The sequence below is a fragment of the Asparagus officinalis genome, chromosome 8, assembly GCF_001876935.1.
Source record: "Asparagus officinalis chromosome 8, Aspof.V1, whole genome shotgun sequence".
In the NCBI taxonomy this organism is placed as follows: domain Eukaryota; kingdom Viridiplantae; phylum Streptophyta; class Magnoliopsida; order Asparagales; family Asparagaceae; genus Asparagus; species Asparagus officinalis.
In genome coordinates, this window is record NC_033801.1 from 110,686,402 (window position 1) to 110,707,544 (window position 21,143).

Genomic DNA, 21,143 nt, shown 5'->3' on the forward strand with positions numbered 1-21,143 from the left:
GTAGGTTTATTTTTCTCTTAGTAACTTAGGGATAGGTTTTGTGTGCGTTACTTTCAAGGTTCGATGAAGACGACATGTAAAATTATGAGAAAATGTGAACTTTCTTTAGCACCCAAGTTTTGGGTGACAACAGTTGGAGGAGGATTTGTGAATTAAATATAGGAATAGCTCTCTGTGGCTCTTATTCAACTGTATTATGCGCTCTGGATGTTATTCTGAAGTCAATGTCACACCAAAGATACAGAGGGAAAAAGCCAATTAAATTAACGTTTTGTGTGCATTGCATGTCATATTGTTTTATAGCCTTACCATTTGCTTTCCCATATTAAACCTGTTGCACTTTATTTCTTGCTAAGATTATTAATTTGCTAGCTGTTTCATAGCTAATTTTAGCATTTAACTTGATACAGGATCAAAACAGGTACAGTGCTGGGCGAGGTGCCCATATAAACTTAAAACGGGCTGAGAAGGCACGGATTACTGTATCAAAAATTCCTGGTATCAGATTGCTTACCAAAACTTAATGCCATTTAATTCTTAAAAAAAAAACCATGCCCTCTAGGAGCTGACCTTGGTTATTTTTCCAGGTATGGTAGACAACCTTATCAGCAAAACTTTGGCTTGGGAGGACGAGAGAAGCATGCCTTTTTTGTACGATGGGGTTCGTAAAACTATCCCTTTTTAAGCATTTTCCTCGTATTAGATCCAGTTCCATAATAATTTTTATATTAAACCTCCAAATCCTACTCTAAGTTGTTTTTAATTAGACCTGAAGTGAATTTTTTCAGACAAAATATGTTAGTGTGATGTGATTAAATATTCACTGCTGGTAACTTTAATATCCTTTGCTAGGGTACAGCATGTTGATTTAACTCCTATGTTGTTTCACTTTTTCTCTCCATAGGACGGCACTCTTCCTGATCTCTCTTATCTTCTCCTTTACTTGTTCAGCCACTAGAGTTAACCCAGTTTAGTAATTAGTATATCATAATCAAGGTTATTAAGGTAAATTATCAGTAGGGAGATCAGAGCTATAATCACACCAAAATAGCAGATTTGGACAAATTTTCATTTAGTGGGTGTTATTTAAAACGACTTTAAGGATTTGAGGGTGTAAATAAAAATATGATTTTGTCTAATATAAAAATATGATAGAATGTATATTCTAAGACGAGAAACCCCTTTTTATCGTTAGTGTATCTGACTAGTTTACCTTCTTTTCCCTCCAGGTTCGCTTAGTGTCTATCTTGGAAGAGTATCAACTTACTAGACAACAGAAAGAGGAGGAAAGAAGGCGATATCGAGTATCTTCAATTGCCGAATACATACCCCCTCTTTTCGGTGGTTTTATTTTATTTAGCATTATTCTTCTGTTGTTTCAGGATCAGAAGAAACTGCAAGATTTACTCCTGAAAGAGAAGGAAGCTATGTACGGGGCAAAACCTAGCCCAAGAAGGGCCAGCAGTTTCAATAGGAAGATGAACGGAAATGGAAATGGGTTCATGACTCCGTGTCCACGACGTGCGTCTGTTGGCAGTGCAACTCCCGAGCTTCTTACCCCGCGCTCTTATTCTGGACGTTATAATGGATATTTTAAGGAGATGAGGAGGCTTTCAACTGCACCTTTGAACTTTGTTAGTCTGTCTAAAGAGGATACATCATCTTCTTTTGCTTCTATTAGTGGGTCAGAACCCGAATCGCTGGGTTAATCTCAATTGGTATGAATGAAGCTTCACCACTTACCATAAATATATCTGCTAATGGTAATTTAAACTAGAATTGCACTGCTAAATTTAGATAGCTTGGTCTGGATTTAAGTGTTTTGGATATTAGTAGCTATGGAAATGTCTGGTATTGATATTATATCTTGTATCATTATCAAGGTTATTAAGGTAAAAAATTCAACAATAATGTTGTTAAACTTAAATTGGAAAACTCACAACATATACAACAATACAGTAGAATTCTTGTAGTTCTCCATGGAAAGAACACAAGCTTCTCTCGTAAACAACTAAAAGAAAAGGCAATGCAGAGCTACTAGCTATCAAGTGATCCTTATGATATGGTTCACTTCAACAAGTAGATAATTGCCTTGAATTTAGTATGTGTTAAAATTAGGTCATATTTTTGTAGTATGACCAACGTATAACTTGTACTAAATTCTATTATATTGATTCTAGTTATTATACATGTCTGGCTCACGCTAGAGCCATGAGTTTGGTCTATTTGGCATTTAATCTCTCTGCTTTCATCTGAAAAATATAAGAAAATAGTGTAGTATGTGAAGAATGAGCAATTGAAAACTTTTTGGTTTTTGTGATCCATGTTGTAGTATTTTGTAAAATTAAGGAGGTATTAAAAAGATGAAGGTGAACATAAATAGAAACTCATGCTAACGAAAGCGCCAGCTTTCAAATATGATCTAATCTGTGATGATTTCAGCAAGATATGATCCTAAAGTCTACATATTTAGTCATTTGACGGGTTCTTCCCTTTTTCTGCAGGAGCAATCTTGACTAAGTAAGTTACTCTGATGCTGAACAATAACAAAGGGGAAAATCCATCACAAAATGGTTGGAAAAATGTACACTAGTATTTTACTGCGTATTGATTGTTATATTAAGGCTTGGATCAGCGAGCTAGTTGAAGGATTAAAGGAGAGTAGAGCTAACGTTTACGTTGTAGATATGGAAACTAACTTGGGCTTCTATGTGACTGAGGGTATTTTTTTTAGTTTGCTGATTAGATTGCTATGTTTACCTGTATATAAAACCTGTAATGCTTGTTTGAACTGCTTGTGCCCATTTGCATCTTTTGTATATTGTTATCGTAGTATTGGTTGCTTGTATTAGTTTTGAGTAGTATGAAGGAATAAGGATAATGGAGATTTTGATTATCTTGTGTATTTCTCTGTTTCCTCAAGATTGAAATATGAGGGTATTTAGGAATTATTGCCTATATCGGCTATATTTTCAAGTACCTGATGATGTATATTAGTACTGGATACTGTTGATAGTGTTATTGTTGAGTGTAGTTATATTTTTTATTTGATTATCAAGCTGTGTCGTTTATACGTATTGTTTTTAGAAGTCAGAAAGTAGTTTGATCTGGATTTCCTTGTTGGAGATTTTACACATTGATTTCTATGTTGTTCTTGAGTGTAGTTATATTTTTTATTTGATGATCAAGCTGTGTTATTTATACTTATTGTTTTTAAAAGTCAGAAATAGTTTGAACTGGATTTCTTTGTTGGAGATTTTACATATTGATTTGTTTCTTTTCGTGTTTATGAAATAATGTTAGAGTTGTGTTTTCCTTCCTGAAATTTTAAACTCTTTAGTATATCCAAGAGGGTTGGGTGTGGGCCGCGCTGAACCTACCCTACCCCATGAGCTGACCAACCAGCTTTGTGTCCGAGCTAGTTCAGACCCGGCCTGGGTAGACCCAGCCTGGGTAGGTCTCGATGGGCCAGATGATGTATTTGTCCTCGGATCTGGGGCTGGACCTAGTCTGACCCACGATTTGTATGAGGCCGGGGCAGGTCTGACCCTGCTCATGACAATTCGGGTCGTGGGGCAGCCCATACTTTTTTTCTGTTTAATTTTTTAAATATTTTTTGCTAGATTAGTGTTTATAGTTAAAAAAGGAAAATTTTTCGAAAAATCTAAACTGTATAAATTTATAATTTGTGATGAAGTTATCTCCAATAACCAAAGATTCATAATCACTTGAGTGTTTTCAATAAATCAAAATAACTACAAATATTTATCAAAATACTGAATAGAACTTAAAAAATCTCCACTACTACTAGGATTACAACTTAAACACCTGGAAGTTGCAAATTTTAACTGCGTTGCTATTAAAATTATATCAAAATGTAACTATCATCTAAAGCGAGTTGGACCGGGCCAAGTCGGACATGAGTCGACCCACTTGTTTGTCCACAGGTTTAGAGCGGAACATAGCCATGTCCTGGCTCAGGTATATCACAAGTCTAGTTAGGCTTAATCTATTGTGGGCTGGGCAAGGTCTTGACCAAGGCAGGTTGGTCGGTTCGGCCCGTGACTCGAACCGGTCCATGGCCACTCTTATCTAGAAGATATTGTTTCAACGACTCACTGTGGGTGATCAAAACAATTAGGAGGTTCCAATATGGTCTCATGGTCTTATGTTTGATTCCAAGCTAGGTTATAAAAAAATAAAGAACAATGTTGACCATGCTAGATACTCCATAATTTAGATACCACAGGATACATGCATGTGAGTCTTCTATTATGATTTTATAATTGCAGATGATGTATTTTTATTTTTGAAACATTGTTTAATCTCTTAGCATCAAAACAATATGCAACATATAATAAATAATCGTTAGCTGTTGAAAATAATTATGAAATTTGGGACAAATATCAAGATAACTAGGGGTGACAATCAGCTAGGGTATAACCTTGACTTGACCATTTTTTATTTTGCAAAATTCTGGGCAAAGACAACATACTTTTTAGGCAAATTTTTAAGGAAAAAATTTGCAAGGCCCCAAAATAAAAAAGCTATTGTGACAAGGCCCCCCATATTATTTTTTGTGTGACAAAGCCCCACAAAATAAAAAAGCTATTGTGACAAGGCCCCCCATATTATTTTTTGTGTGACAAAGCCCCAAACACATGAAATACTTGTGTTTCAGCTGTGACAAGGCCCCCCATATTATTTTTTGTGTGACAAAGCCCCAAACACATGAAATACTTGTGTTTCAGCCTTTATTTACCTTTCCAACACAGCACAGTGAGAAAGTGTTTTCCAAATTCCAAAACTGTCCCCCCTTCTCTCTCTCTTTCCTCTCTTCTCACGCTCAAGTCTCCAATCGGCCACCATCATCTCCTCTTCCAAGCTGCTGGCAAACAAAGGGACGAGCTCAAGATCCGTCGGGATCCGCTGCCAGACCCTACCAGAAACAAGATCGAGAAGCCTCCTCCGATCCCCAAACTCCAGCTTGCTAAACTGAGCCTTTGACTCCTCGTCGGCAGCTACCATCGACGATATTGAAGCAGATCGCCTCGGAGACGAGTTCCTACCCTCGTAGGCGGGAGCGGCGGCGAAGCTCTTGGTGTGCTGCAGTTAGGGGAGGAGGAGGAGGAGGGGGGAGGGGGGATTCGAGTCGACCTCGAGGAGGAGGACGTTGCAGCTGGAGTTGACGGGGGCAACGGAGCCAGGGTGGAGGGAGTCCGCCCCGTCGGCGTGGCCGTGGAGCGGTGATGGAGCCACACAAGGCTTGCCATGGGTAGCTGCCCAGGGCAAAAAAGTTTCTGATCATCTGTGGTTTTTTCATGGTTTTTGTTTTGGATGGTGTGAGCAAGTGATTTATAGGTGCAGGTTCATGGCGTAACCCACTTTCCTATGGTTATATTTATGTGTTTGATTCTTGTGGCTCTTTTGTGCCCTGCACACCAGTTGTTTGTCATTTTGCTTCACTGAAGTAATAAGATTAGTATTACACATAAACATGTGAATTTTTGTTTGGGAGTCTTGAGACTCTGTGGTATGACCAATGTAAGTCTATGTCCCCAGGACCACAACCCTCTACGGAATTAACCACCATCTCTTCGTTGTTCATTATATATGAGAAGAAAAAATCATTTGTTTTGTTGTGCCCATTTGTTACTTTAAGAATTTGCTACTAGTTTTCTCTTTTAGGCAAAATTATGTTTTGCAATGGCTTAGAATTTTTATTTTACCAAGTTTTTTTATCAGCTGATGTTACCTTTGTGAATCTAGTGCTGCAACATTTGTAACATCTAAAAGCTCCAGCCGATAATTGTGCTATTTATCTAACCATACGGTTTGGTTGTCTCTTATTTGTGGCAAAATAAGTAAAAATTTGATTAATGTTAAATCTCATGAGAACATAGAATGTCTGTCAAATCTCATGATCAGCAAGAACATGACATGTATCCTATGTTAAATTTAACTGGTACATATTAACTTTCATCATTATATGTTAACCCTCCTCATAACATGTTAATTTTCAGATGAACATGTTAACGTTCATCATAATATGTTAACTTTCACTGTTACATGTTAACTTTCATAATAATATGTTAACTTTCTTTATAACATGCTAATTTTTTTCTCATCTTATGAATGTGTTGTGTTTTGAGAGAAGCTTGTTTTTGTAATGGATAGGCATACACCAATGAACTGGAGAACAAGATCTCAAAACTTGAAGAAGAGAACGATATTACATTCTGCGCTGCCACCAGAACGAAAGCATCAACTGCGACGATCAAGCTCAGTTTTTTTCTAAAGATTGCTCGTATACTAAAATTTGTAGATTTGCATGGAGATTGGAGTGGTTTTTGTAAGATATTTGTATAAGAAAACATGTTTGAACTTATGAGAACTTATATATCAATGATAAATTATCTTGAGGGACTTTCAGTCTTTCAAACACATCAAATTTTTGTTCAAAAAAACTTGTTATGAAGAAAGTTAACATATTATTATGAAAGTTAACATGTAACAGTGAAAGTTAACATATTATGATGAAAGTTAACATGTTTAGCTGAAAGTTAACATGTTACGAGGAGAGTTAACATATAATGATGAAAGTTAACATGTAACAATTAAAGTTAACATATTAGGATGAAAGTTAACATCTTCAGATTAAAGTTAACATGTTATGAAGAAAATTGACATGTTCATGTGAAAGATAACTTATTCAGCTGAAAGATAACATAGTCGAAAAAATAAAAAAAAAGATAAGCTGCTTTTAAAACTTCTTACATGTGATATTGCTTGAGTACACAATATGATTATTCTTACAAATTCACAGATTACAACTTTGATGAAACACAAACAAACTCGCGAGATCTGATTACATCCCTATCATCGATGAAACCGTCCCATCAAAGACCCTCCTTGCAAACCCCACCCTCCCACACCTGGAATACATCCCTGTCATCACATTCTTAATACAAACATCCTCATCGAGCATCTCCCTTCTCACCATTTCCCTCAATTCATCGGCCTCTCATAGCCTCCGAGACACAACCCATCACATTCAAGAAAGTGAGTCTACTGGGTCTAATCCCAACGTCCATCATTCTCCGAAAAAGGGACAACGACATCGCATGTTTTCCATTAAGGGCGTTGGCGTCGATGATAGCTATCCAAGAAACAACATTTCTCATCCTTTGAGGCATTTGATCGAACATGAGTTGGGCAGCCTCCAAATGGCCACATTTTGAGTAGAAGGAGATGAGTGAGTTAGTGATGAACATGTCAGAATCGAGGTTGATTTTCACCATCAATACAATCAAACAATCAAACAAAATCGAACAGGAGTTGGGCAGCGTCCAAATGGCCACTTTTGGTATATTAGCTTCAAATATCACTCACCACAAGAAACAACCCAATACAATCAAACGAAATTAACATGGCAAATCAACAACCTGACAAAATAAAAAAAAGGTTGATTTTCACCATCAATACAATTTGATGAAGGAAAGCATCAAAACCCAATAACATTAACCAAAGCATTCGACAAATAAGATGACATAGCGAGAGAGAGAGAGAGACGTCACCTAAATTAGATCAAGCTTTGCGCCTGAGACGCTTCCTCAGCTTCTTTAACTTGTGCTTTTTCATCTTCCTCTTCCTCTTCTTCTTCTTCGCACTATCAGCCCACATTGCCGAACCTCCGCCATTACCATGGTCGTCATCGGAGCCCATATTGGTGTCGTATAGGTCGAGCCCATGAAGAGAAATTGGGTCCAGAGTAAAGCAATGAGGAAAAGATTGGTAAAATATTTTGGGGTCTGGATTTAGGTTTGAGTCAGGGTTTTGGTGAAGGAACGTGGAAAATGGGGGATTTGAGAGATGGGTTTTGTTGAGGGATGTAAGGAGTTTAAATGGAGGAGAGGTGAATGATTATTTTCACTTTCTTGCCACTCGGCCACTATCGGCCACCTCAGTCTTTTCCTCAGTTACCTTTGTAGTGGCTGATGCTGATGCCAGAGCTGCGGCCTCCTCCGATGATGGGGCAAACGATTTTTCTGGCGTCTCTGTGGCAGCGACCTCCACCATCACTGTGGCCTCCACTGTTTCTGGTGCCGAAGCGGCAACCTCCTCCAAGACCTCATAGGAGAAGAAGAAGAAGAAAAGGGGAAAGGGTATTTTCGGGAGCTTTTGTGATTAAATCGAATAGTGTGAAAAGGGGCCTAATCATATTTTTTTAGTTTTTGGGGTTAAAGGACATGAGAAAAACATTGAGGGGCTGGATCACAACAGCTTATATTTTTTGGGGCCTACACACATTTTCCCCAATTTTTAATGGGGGGTCACTCCTGTATTATCGAAATATCATCATGAACCTTTATATTTAAAAATCATCATGGGAGATACGAAATGTTACTTTTGTCGTCAGCTTAGGGTTTCTTAATAAAATTTCATTAATCTTATTAATGTGTCAATGACATATCATAGTAAGTTTGTAACTTCACTACTTCTTACTAAGTGAACACCTTCCGTTTTTCCTCTCACTGGCGAAACCAAAAGAAAACTAGTGTTTGAAATGCATAAACTATAAATGGAATGTTTATAATGAAATCACCAAGTCAGCAACAAGAAAGTTTATAAAAAGAATCCAGATCAACATTAACATTCGACATAACATTACAAAATGTTGATAATGATCTTCAAACATGAGGAACCTAAATAATATTTTTGCATCCCACGGGGATTGAGAGATCTTCACTCGAGTTTTGCCTACTTCCCATCCCCAAGAATTAGCTCTATGTTCTCAAATACTAAACCGATATTTAAATAAAGAAAATACAAATAAAGCAAACAAATGAAGAAAATAAAGCATAGACGGGTCTATCTCATTTCGACCCATACCCGAATCAATCGGGTCGGGTTTCGGATTCGTGTTGATCCAGAACAAAGGATTCTACCAGTCCTTTCCGGTCCCGTTACTCCCACCAGCGGTGAAAATAACAAAGGAAATCGTTAGAAAAGGGGGACAACTTCTGAGCAGAGTACGGAAATCTCAGTTCACTCTCTCTTCCTCCCCAAAAAAATAACGGAAATTGATGAGGGAAAAAATTATAAAGCCCCAGAATCAGAACAAATGAAATGGATGTGGTCACCTTCGGTGCGATCGTCGTGATCATCGTCCTCTTCTTCGTCCTCGTCCTAGTCATCACTATTCGAGGCACCTGCTGTCGCTCGAATTAGCGCCCAAAACCCTAGTTATATCCCAATGACGTCGGCTTCAATCATTTTGTTTTCTATTCTCTTATTCTCACCGCTTGGTTACGGTCACTCGCCGTCCTGCGGCGACCATCACCATGACCGTAGCGAGATCCGAAGGCGGAAGCTTCCAGAAGAACTGGCGGAGGAGGTGGATCTGGAGCTCGATGGATTTGATGGCCATCACCATCGCCATCACCATCACCATCACCATGGTGACGAGGATGACGTTGAATTATCAAAAATAGGTGAGGATTTCTATAATTGGATAGTGGAATGATGTGGATTTTATGTTAATTAATTTTTTTTTATGTGAAGGTTTATGGGTCAAGGCACTTGGATGCTCGCTTCTTGTGAGCTTGGCGTCACTGATTTGTCTTGTTATGTTGCCTGTGATCTGCTGTGAGTTAATTGATCTGCATTCGCTTAATTTTGTTTAATTGAACTTGGAATGAGGATTACTTTTTATTTTTTAATTTTTGGATTTTGGGGTTGTTGTTTACAGTGAAGGGGAAGCCTTCAAAGGCCGTGGTGGATTCGTTGGCAGTGTTTGGGGTAATTTTTCCTAACTTGTTAAGATCTCTGTCATGAAAATATCTTATAATTTTTCCTAATTTTTTCCTTAAGCTCGTGAGAAAATTATCTTCAGGCTACCTTTTTTTGATAAAAAAAGACGGTCTTTTACATCAACAGCAAAGCCCTTTACCTTATTTTTTTAGGTCAGGCTACGTGAATCCTCTAATTGATCTCCTCCATGAACTATTAACTTAAGACTGAAAAATTCCTTCTTTAAGTGCTTCTAACCAAGTTCTTTTAGGTTTACCTGTAGTTCTTTTTGCCCCATTAACTATAGCCTTGTCTTAAATGGTGCATTTAGTGACCTCCATCGTGCAGAAGTAAAACATCTGAACAGATTTTCTCTCTGCATTTAGTGACCTCCATCGTGCAGAACTAAAACATCTGAACAGATTTTCTCTCATTTTTGCATTGTTTGATTCTTTAAGCATTTCCTTTACTTGGATTTATTTTCTTTCTAAAAAAAAGAAAACTCTTGGGAGAATTTTATTGGTCTAACTAGCATGTACAAAATGTTGGGTATACTATTTTGTATCTAATTGTTTCTTTATTTTTCCATCTTGATATCTCTAACATGTAGTGTGTCCTTGTTTCTGATTACTTATTGTTGCACAGGCTGGGGCAATGCTTGGAGATGCTTTCCTTCATCAACTGCCTCATGCTTTTGGTATAATGATTAATATATGCATATGTTGTTCATTTTCTCCTTTTGGTCCTTCCTCTAATACCTTTGGATATCTAGGCAACATCAGTTTTCTTTAATCATTTTTATAATTGTTTTTACTTGATTTTAAATATTTGATAATTTAGTGACATCTGAGAGTGCAATGATAAAGAAAAACAACCTGAAAAACAACTTAAAGGTTTTCTAGTTTCTTGAAGTAATTGAGTCCTCAGGTTCTAGCTATAACCTATGTTACTTGGGTATTTCTGTTAGGAAGCTGTACCCGCACCCATGCCCGGACCTCTTGGACACTTCTTGAATATATGCATATGTTTACTCGAGCATATACTGACACATGTTTTAATTTAAAACACTCCTTATATAGTTCCTGGATTTATATTCTACGCTCTACGCTTCACATCTATTTCTTATGTATTGATCTTATGTAAATGAAAAAATATTGATCTTATGTACATTATTAATTTTAATTAATTTATATATATATTATAGATATATATAGTATATATATAATATATCATATATATATATTATAGTATTATATATATATAATATAAATATATTATATATATATATATATATAATATATATATATATATATATATATATATATATATCATACTAGATAGATACCCGAGCAGGAGACTACCTATCAACTTAAGTTTTGATGTCTACCAAAACTATCCTAGCCACTCATTTATTAATATTTTAAAAAAACTTTATTCACTATCATGCAAAGGATCCCTACGGCCAATATGATGGCTTAAAAAGATTTGCCGCTGGCACAACCTTTTGCTATCCACCATTAAAAGTTATGACATAACGTATTATTTTAGCTATATTATACTATATATATATATATATATATATATATATATATATATATATATAAAATATATAGTATATATATATATACTACTATATATGCCGATGCCCCTGCCTGGCCCCATGCAAACGTTAGGCTATAACTACATGAACCAGTGCATCACTTGTAGTGAAAATTGTGCAACACTAAGACAGTGTGCATGATTTGAGGGCTTTTAGTGGCAGATAAATTGCCCTTCTTATTTTTAGTCGCTTATAATATATGGCACAATATGCGCTTTCTTTTAATATTGCTTACCCATTATTGGCTATTAGACTCTTAGCTTGCCCAATGGGTAGAATTTTCTGGCAGTGGATGCAGTTTTCCATTGTGTGGCGTGTGGGCGCCCGAGTCGTGGGGTGCTTGGGCGGGGGCGAGTGTCTTTTGCCCTTATACACATGCTGCCTGAGTGCATACTTCTCATTTAGTGCAGTAAAGGTTAGGTAAGAAGTTGTTGCTTATTGAGGTTACCTTATAAGACATGTACTTTTTAAGATTTGTGAAATATCCACAAACTATTCATTGCAATCATGTAAGAATACTAGTATAAATTTGAAAGCTAATTGCACTTTTTAACATAAAAGAACCTTTCAATCTCAATCTTCAACAACCCTGATATTCTAGACTCTGCCACTTTCTGCAGCTTTTGTGTGAGTTGTACTGACCATTGAATTAATTACATTGGATAACAAATTGCTGTTAGACCTCCAGCTTTCTCATGCTTGCATGATCTTGGTATGAACTGGATTGTTTCTTGTAGTTGATATGTCTTCGGACTGCATGTGAAGTCCTAAGTAAGTTCCTCATCCATGTCTTCATTGTGATTTGACATTTATTGGATTACTGTTGTTTTATAGGGGCTATTCTTTCTGTCTCACTCTCATGCAAGATCAGATATCATCGTAACTTAGATTATGTCATTTGATTATGCACATTTTCTCTTTTGATTTCTGATGTCATCTCAGTGTAAGGACTACAGTTGTAAAAATCTAATATTTTTTGGATGCCTTTATTTGAAAAGTTACTTCTAAACATTTGTTGACATACCAATTCCTTGGTGAAACAGTTTACCTCCATACTTTATTGACATACCAATTCCTTGGTGAAACAATTTACCTCCATATTTTTGTTGACATACTACAGCCAAATTTTCCATTCTTTACATGTTAAAAATTACCACAATAGTTCAAACTTCCATCCGGTATGGGTCATAGGATTCTGGTGCAAGTTGCAACTGCCTTTATGTCATGTTGCCTCTAGTAGTTGATGAATTTGTATGCAGTTACCACCTGGTGACTATCAGAGGGAAACTGATTGATACTCAAGTCTTAAATTAATTCCCTCTAACCATTTGACCAAAACTTTAAAGTTATGGTGATGACCCTTTTAATGGGCTAAAACCTGAATTCCTGCAGCTGTATCAATTTTTTTAAAAAACCATATTAAATTTGTGGCCAGTGGGATTCAAACCTAGGTTGCTCTGGTGCCATTGCAAATTAAGTGTTTCTAACCATTACACCAAAACTCTGAAGTTATGGTGAGGGTTGAGGATTATATTTTTATATTCTTATTTCTTGACACTTAGCTTGATCTGATTATGCTATTCTTACCAAATCTTTGTTTGTCACAAGCATCATACAGTTAATTATGTTGATTTCTTCTGGGGTGTTTCTGTTTCACTAGTCATCAGTAGATTCAGTACTATTTAACTTTTAAAAGAACTCTTGTAGAGGAGGGTAGACATAACGGGAGCAACGATTTTATCTTTGCAAAACTGCTGATCCTGCTATTGAATAATTCCTATTTTTTGTGGTTTGCATGAAAATTTTTATTTCCATTCTTCAAGGTGGACATTCTCATTCACATGACCATCACATCAGCACTACAGATGATCATCATGGACATGGACATGAACATGGACATGGAGGTGGACAGTCACATTCTCATTCTTTACAAGACCTTTCTGTTGGACTCTCCATTTTGTGTGAGTACAAAGTTATTTTAAATGCACTCAATTTTGACATATGTAGTCCTTTCTTTTCAGTTCTCTTAGATTGCAAATAATCTCTATTCTTGTAGATTCTGAATTTCACCATAGAGAACTGATGGCTTTCAGGACCCTTTAGTGTATAAATGTCAAATAATTCACAGCAATTTAATAGATGTAACTCTATTAATTAACATATTGGAATTACATCTCTCTTAAAACAGTTTACAAGCATTGTTTTTAGCTATGTGTGCAACAATTGTTAAGCAGAGCACTGAATCATTTTCAATTGCGGAATGGAATTGTATCTTACACACAATTCCACTAAGATTTGATTCTTGACTTTGGGTGGTATATGGATTGCTTGGTAATCGGGTTCTGTTAGGCTTGCATGGAAGGTATTGATGTATGCGATTGTGGTTATATGTAGGATATGTAGGAATTGGTTTTTGATTTTGATGTCTCTAACTTAGTTCAACCATTTGTATAATCATGAAAAAATTTAAATTATTTTGAGACATTGTAGAACTTACCACAGAACAATTGAAGTGTGTGATCTTTATGGTAGATGTATGCAGAAAATGGAAGATATGTCTGAAGATATGTACTTCATGGCAAATTGAAGTTCTTAAATGGTCAATTCTCTCATGTTGCTTGAAGTATAATTTATATCTTATGCCATTATGCCCACGCGCACATGTTTTATTACAAACTGTGCATATAGTGGCGGATCGAGAATATCTTTCTTAGACGGCGGACAAGTATCTATTCATTCAAAAATTAAAATATAATATTATAAAACAACACACTTAACAAATGGGATGAATTCCTATGTCCTAACTTAAATAGGCTAAAATTCAGATGGGGCACAAGTTTGTAAGGGTTGGGGTGCAAATATTTGTAAATCTTGGGGGCAAATTATAAGTTTAGTAGGTTTTCGAATGTAATTTTCATATTTCTAGTGTTGCAATGCCTCCCTTTGTTTGGATTTGCATTCACCATGTGTGCATTCTAGCTCTCTGTTAAGCTATAAGTGATTACATCCTAGTGCACGTGGATTGTATTCTGAATGACTTCTTCTTGAAGATGTCTCTGTGTTCAAGCTCCGGGAACATCTTTAGAGAGTTATGCTAATTTGCACATGTTGAAATCATGATCTAAGCTGTGTTTGATAAGTTCTTGCTTATTGGAGTCCTGAGAGTAAAATGGAGCATTTGCAGTTCGCTTCACTTGACACCAGTTTCTGAAGTATCTTTCTTTCATATTCTTTTCTCTGTGTACTCTTAACTGTTTTATTGTTATGCTTTGATTCTACAGCTGGAATTGTACTTTTTCTTCTTGTTGAGAAGGTTGTCAGATACGTTGAAGAGAATTCCAAAGGTGAAGCTCATGGTCTGGGTCACGGACACCATCACCTGCATAAAAGACAGCAGAAGTTGAAATGTGAGGATGAAAATCATGACGCTCCAAATCCGGTCACTGAATCAAAGAGTAAAGGTACAGTGGGCATGGGTGCTGGAGAAAAGTTATTAGATGCTGATAATTCGTGTCTACATGATGAGAAAGTGCAGGAAGCTGCTCTTCGCAAGGTAAATTGAAGCGAACATGAGCCGAGATAAACTCTATTGGAACCCTAAGTGTTCCATACAAGCTATATATATATTCATTTCCGATTGTTATGTGAATTTTCTCAATTTTAGTTGTATCTTGATTTTTTTTTTGGGAACTTTTATGGGAAACTTATTCTGCAATCAATTTACCAGATTATTGTCCACATTCCACCTGTTTTAATCACAATAGAACTTCTGAGAGTATGGCAGGGTGGATTCTTTTCATACGCACGATTTCCCGCCTCTTTAAAACTATAATGAATATAGACTATTGCTTCTTTTTGCAGCATCCTTCCTTTCTGGAGTTGACTTTGGTCACTGGAATAGGAGGAAACTTTGATATGCCATTAAACTGAAGATTGTGTAGTGGAGGAAACTTTAATATTCCCATAAACTGAAGATCGTCTATATATAACAGTGCACTTCTTAGATGTAAACTGTCGATATAACAGTCAGTAACACTTTTTCCCATTAACATAGAGTTGGATATTGATTGCAAAATTTAGAAGGGTAACTGACATTTGGCCAAACTTTGTGTCTTGCTATCAATCTTACATCAACGTGTGAGCAGATGTCTTGTACTTGGCCTAGCCAATGTTAACATGGAGAAGGTTTGGCAACTATGTTGCATGGACACTTCTATCATGAAGCCTTACCCGTACCCGATACTTCCCGTATTTGACTCTCCTTGGACACTCCTTGAATGTATGATACATTTATTCAGACATGTACTCAATTATATAATACATGTTTTAATTAAAAACACTAATTATATAATAATACATAATAAAAGAAACGTAACGGCATTATGAAATTTTGATTCTTGTGAAAAAACAATATTGATCACATGTAAATTATTAAATTTCAATTCATATATAACTGTGCCCCTTACTCTACTTTTAACAAATTTGCCATGTCCCGTATCCGCACCTGTACCCCATCCGTACCCTATCTAGAAATATAGACAGAAGATAGAGAGGCCTACTCTATGTGCAGCCTACTTATATTCGTACTAAATTTCCATATTAGAAGTCCAAATTTCTTGCTGCTGCAGCTTAGAAAGTTGTTTTCAGTTTTGTAACCAACCATTTAATAAAAATACAGCTTTTCTATATTTTGTGGATTATTATGCATTTAAGAAAATATGCTGAAGTTAAGAATCGAATAATAAACAACTCATCATTGTGGATATGTAATTCTTCACCTTGATTTAAAAATAAACATTGAAGGTACTCTCTCTTCCTTGAGAATCATATCTGATTGTGTCGATACATATGACAAAGAACTTAGTAAACTTTATTGAGATTCAGTTGGCTGTATGCTAAAAGGAACTTCTTTCCTCTGCACAGCGAGTTACTTCCAATGGCTCTGATGGCCAAAATGTGTTACCTGCTGTGGATGATTCTGATGGTTGTCCTGTTGTAAAGAAAGCATCCTCAAATGAGTCATCATCGCCTCCATCATCAAGCTTGATCTTTGGCTACTTAAATCTATTCTCTGATGGAGTTGTAAGTTACACTTCCTCTATTTTGTCACATGAGGCAGTGCTTATGAGAATTTGTTTCTCATTTGAATTCCTGTTGTTGTGAATGCTTGTATCGCAGCACAATTTTACGGATGGAATGGCTTTGGGGTGTGCATTTTTACTGCATGGATCAGTTGGAGGGTGGTCTCGTACCTTATTTCTGCTTGCACATGAGCTTCCTCAAGAGGTTATGTTTTTTACCTAACATTCTTCCCTTTCACAACTAAGTTTTCACATATTAGCATAGCTTCAATTTCAAATTGGTTTTGTAATATAGATTTGTGCTTTACCGCAAAAAATAGAATACAACTTCGTGTTTAAGCATGAATATTCACGAATGATTTCTTGATAGCGCAACTTACGCCTAAAACCTTAGAATTTTTATGAGTCCCTAACATGTCTTATTTAGATAATAATTTGTGTACGAGTCACTCAGAATCTTGAGCGCACCAGATACATGTCCGTCTAGGTATAAGTCATCACAGAATCTTGATTTTCATTCATTTGTGTAGATTGGCGATTTTGGTATCTTGGTCCGTTCGGGTTTCACAGTCTCCAAAGCTTTGTTCTTCAACTTTTTGTCAGCGTTGGTAGCACTAGCGGGAACTGCCCTAGTGAGTCTCTAATGATTTTTAAGTAGTTTTGAATGCAAAAGTATAGAGAACCAAGGAACTGATCAAACATTAAAACCTATGCAGGCATTGGTTCTCGGGAAAGATCCTGGACATTCATCTTTGATTGAGGTGAAGATCTCGACTTAAATATATGTATATTATTCCTCACAAAAAAAAAAAAAGTTTAATTGCAAATGCATCTCTCCTATTGCAGGGGATTAGCTACTTGTTACTCAAAAAACATTTTTATTAGCACTTAAACCTCCTGATGTCCAAACTTAATCATCTCCCCGTTATATGTATTTGGGCATCAATATGTTGTAGAAAGATCACATTGAAGTATTGCAGAGAGAACCCCCCGTTCTCTATAGGGGTTGAACATATACCCCTAATATTATATGTGCAGCTGACACACAGAATCTCGTATGGACATCAGGGTCTAAGCATTAATAAAATAGTTTATCCTTACCAGCCTATAATACACCTATCATACAGGGAGTACATCCGCAATTTGTATTTATTTTGCTCTAATTTTTGTTAATACTTAAACCAACACTTTTTTCCATTTTCTTATTAATACTTCAGGGGTTTACAGCCGGGGGATTTATATACATAGCAGTTGCTGGAGTTCTCCCAGAAATGAACACCGAAAAAACTACAGTGAGAAGCACAGCAGTTCAGTTAACTTCTTTAGTACTAGGAATGGGCATCGCCCTTTGTATTTCACTTGTAGAGTGAGGTATCTTCCTTCTGTATTTTTGTTGTATCAAATACAATTTGGTAAGTTTACTTGTTCCTTTTTCGTATAAGGTATAGCATATACACTTTTTACACGGTAACATGAGTTGAATACTAAGGTTTCGAGTGCTACCTGTCTACATCTTGATCAGGAAAGGGGAAAGAAGTGTTCCAACAACTGGTTTGTATATTTGAAATAGCAATTATTTTAGAAATTTTGTAAATAGAAAGGTGAAGAGTATTCAGAAATATATGGAAATTTTCTGAGCAGGGTTAGGGCAAAGCTTGCACATACGAAATATATTTTGCTGTCTTTTATTTACCTTAGAAAAACAGTTTATCACTTTATAAGAACTAATGAAAACTTTATTTTTTAAAATTAGCTGCCACAAAATATTTTATGATATATGAGTAAGTTCAACTTAAGGGGTGTTTGGTTCACCTATTTTATGGAAAAGTTTTGAGAAAACACCTGACAATGGCGTTATCATAAATAATATATTTCTGTAGATTTTCATAAATTGTATTTGGTTTAACATTGAATTTATAGAAAAGTTTTCTGTAAAGTACATAAATCTGTACAATTTATAGAAATCATTTTTCACTAAAAATGGGCAAAAAATACCAAAAAATCTGATGTATATATTAAAAAATTAATTAAGTACACCAGTATCGTTCCCATGTGATTTCTCATGTGCATTGTTAAGAAGCTATTTTCTATAAAGTTATATCCAACCAAACAAAAGAAAAAAACAACAACATATTTTTTATAAAGTTAGGAATTTTTTCATACTTTAAACCAAACAAAGAAATAGCAAAAAACAAGAAATATGGTACTCTTTGAGTTCTATAAAATTTTCCTACAAATTTTATAGAAATACAAAGAAATTTATATTTTCGGTGTTTTCTTTTTCCTATAAATAATTTATAATTTATAGAAATTGAACCATACACTCCGGTAAAATACTTTGCTAAACAAGGAAAATGCCCGATGATGCTTTTTTCCGAATTAAGCGGACATCTTACCGAAGTATTTTTTATTATTATTATTTTAAAAAGTAGCCTTAACATATAACAGGGCATTTCTATTTTGCAAAACTGGGTAAGCTACTAAGCTTCCCCTAAGCATTGCAAGATTCTCAGGCATCCTGACTAATATTTTAAAAACGATAGTTTAAATTTATTCATTTCAAGTTCTTCAAAGTTAGTTTGGATGTTAAAGACTATAATATAGAATATGGATAATCTATCTATGTCTAGGTAAACGTGTATATGATTGTTATATAGATTGAAAACAGACAATCAAATTTAAAACTTATGATGATTACTTAGGCTTCGTTTTGGATATCATGGTGTTTTCCTTCTTGAGTTTTTGTAGAAAAACGTCATGTTGTTGTGTTTTTCTCTTAAATTGTTTTAAAAACACCATGTTAAGTATTTTTTGGTTAATAACACTAGTTTGACTTATTATAACATTAGTATTAAACATATTATTAATATATAATATATTAATTATAATAAAATATATTATAAATAAAAAATATTATAATTTTTAGTTTACATTATTATAGTATTATAAGTATTACATATAATGCAATATAATGTTATATAATGTAATAATATTATACTTTAATGAGTTATATTATATTATAATTATTATATATTATTATAATATTATAATAATATTAATTTATTTTTATAATAATGTTATTTTATTTTTAATATAATATTATACTATTATTCATATAATATAATATTATTAATAATATTAATATTATGATATTACTAGTATGTTATTAATAAATTAATATATTATTAATATTTTAATATTATATAACATATTATAGTTTTTAATATGTTACAGTTATTAATAGTACTTTAATAATATATTAGTATTTATGATATAAATAAATATTATTATATTATGAATATATTATTTTTACATTAACATTTGTTAGCAATAAATTATTATATTATTAAAACTTATTTTACTTTATAATAAATTATATTATTTATTACATAATATTTTAATATTATATTATATATATTATATTTTATTTACTATACAATATGTTATTATAATAATATTATTATATTGTTATGTTATTATTAAATATGTTACTATTACATAATATTTTATAATTATTAATTTATATAATTTATTTATTAAAAGTAAAAATATAATAATATTATAGTGATTATACTATTGTATAGTATATTATTATATCATTATTATGTTATTATTTATTATCAATAACTTTTTTATTATTTTTTATTAGTTTATTTATTATATAATACATTATTAACATATTAAATTTTGGTATTTAATATGTTATTATATTATTATATAAGATATTTTATTTATTATATTTTTATATTATTTAATAAATATTATTAATATATCAACGTAACTATAGTATAGTATATTATAGTATAATATAATAAGCATGTTGATAATAACTCTATATTAATTATATTTAATATATTATGTTAGATATTATATTAAAACTTTCTCAAACTTAAAAAAACCAAAACACAAAACTTAAAATATCTAAAAGGTGTTCCGAAACAAATGTTGTGTTTTTGGTTTGAGGATAATTTAGATCAAAAAATATCATAGTTTCTAAACGCATAATGTTTTATTTTTAACAAAAACAACATGGGAAGAAGTAAAACACACGGGGATCCAAATGTAGCCCTAGAAATACGTTTTCGACCCGAGGGGGGAGTGCTATTTCCATAAACTAGTCTGTTGTCCGTGCAAAGCACGGGGTTTTTTTTTGCTACAGTATTCCCGCCCTTTTTTAATTCTCCTGTTTTGAATTTTCTGGGGTGCTACAGTAACTCGCCTGCTACAGTACCATTTTCGAACTGCTACAGTAACCGATCTGCTACAGTTATTTAGTTTACATTATTATGGTATTATAAGTATTAAATGTAATGCAATATAATATTGTATAATGTATTATAATATTATATTGTACTTTAACGAGTTATATTATATTATTATTATATTATAACTATTACATATTATTTTCAAATAATTATATATTTAATTATTTTGATAAATCAATTTGTTATTGTTGTATATTATATTAATATTTTTATAATAATATTATTTTATTATTAATATAATATTATACTATTATTCATATAATATAATATTATTAATAATATTAATATTATGATATTACTAGTATGTTATTAATAAATTAATATATTATTAATATTTTAATATTATATAACATATTATAGTTTTTAATATGTTACAGTTATTAATAGTACTTTAATAATATATTA

At 33.8% G+C, this 21,143-nt stretch overlaps 2 protein-coding genes across 3 annotated transcripts in view; both read left to right on the top strand.

Annotated features, from left to right (window-relative positions):
• The window catches only part of LOC109819854 (65-kDa microtubule-associated protein 6-like), a 20,446-nt gene extending 17,453 nt beyond the window's left edge, over window positions 1-2,993 (top strand). The window contains exons 8-12 of the mRNA XM_020385803.1: window positions 411-498; window positions 588-661; window positions 1,230-1,304; window positions 1,383-1,718; window positions 2,505-2,993. Coding sequence (XP_020241392.1) covers window positions 411-498; window positions 588-661; window positions 1,230-1,304; window positions 1,383-1,709 — 564 coding nt within the window. The 3' untranslated portion in view covers window positions 1,710-1,718; window positions 2,505-2,993. The remainder of the gene's footprint in view (window positions 1-410; window positions 499-587; window positions 662-1,229; window positions 1,305-1,382; window positions 1,719-2,504) is intronic.
• Window positions 9,017-17,983, top strand: LOC109851583 (IAA-alanine resistance protein 1). 2 transcript variants are annotated; one of them, XM_020421794.1, is made up of 11 exons: window positions 9,020-9,494; window positions 9,565-9,648; window positions 9,752-9,801; window positions 10,438-10,489; window positions 13,216-13,353; window positions 14,674-14,945; window positions 16,316-16,474; window positions 16,571-16,678; window positions 17,004-17,105; window positions 17,190-17,234; window positions 17,691-17,983. In XM_020421794.1, the coding sequence occupies exons 1-11, from the start codon at window positions 9,257-9,259 to the stop codon at window positions 17,841-17,843; spliced, it is 1,401 nt and encodes a 466-aa protein (XP_020277383.1). In that variant the 5' UTR covers window positions 9,020-9,256; the 3' UTR covers window positions 17,844-17,983. The 2 variants fall into 2 exon arrangements, with proteins under 2 accessions (XP_020277384.1, XP_020277383.1); XM_020421795.1 differs by lacking the exons at window positions 17,004-17,105; window positions 17,190-17,234 and having other exon boundaries at window positions 9,017-9,494.

Coding starts and splice junctions, on each gene's coding strand:
- LOC109851583 (XM_020421794.1), top strand. CDS start 9,257: ATGACGTCGGCTTCAATCATTTTGTTTTCTATTCTCTTATTCTCACCG. Junction 9,495..9,564: donor CGTTGAATTATCAAAAATAG/GTGAGGATTTCT, acceptor TTTTATGTGAAG/GTTTATGGGTCAAGGCACTT. Junction 17,235..17,690: donor GACATTCATCTTTGATTGAG/GTGAAGATCTCG, acceptor TTAATACTTCAG/GGGTTTACAGCCGGGGGATT.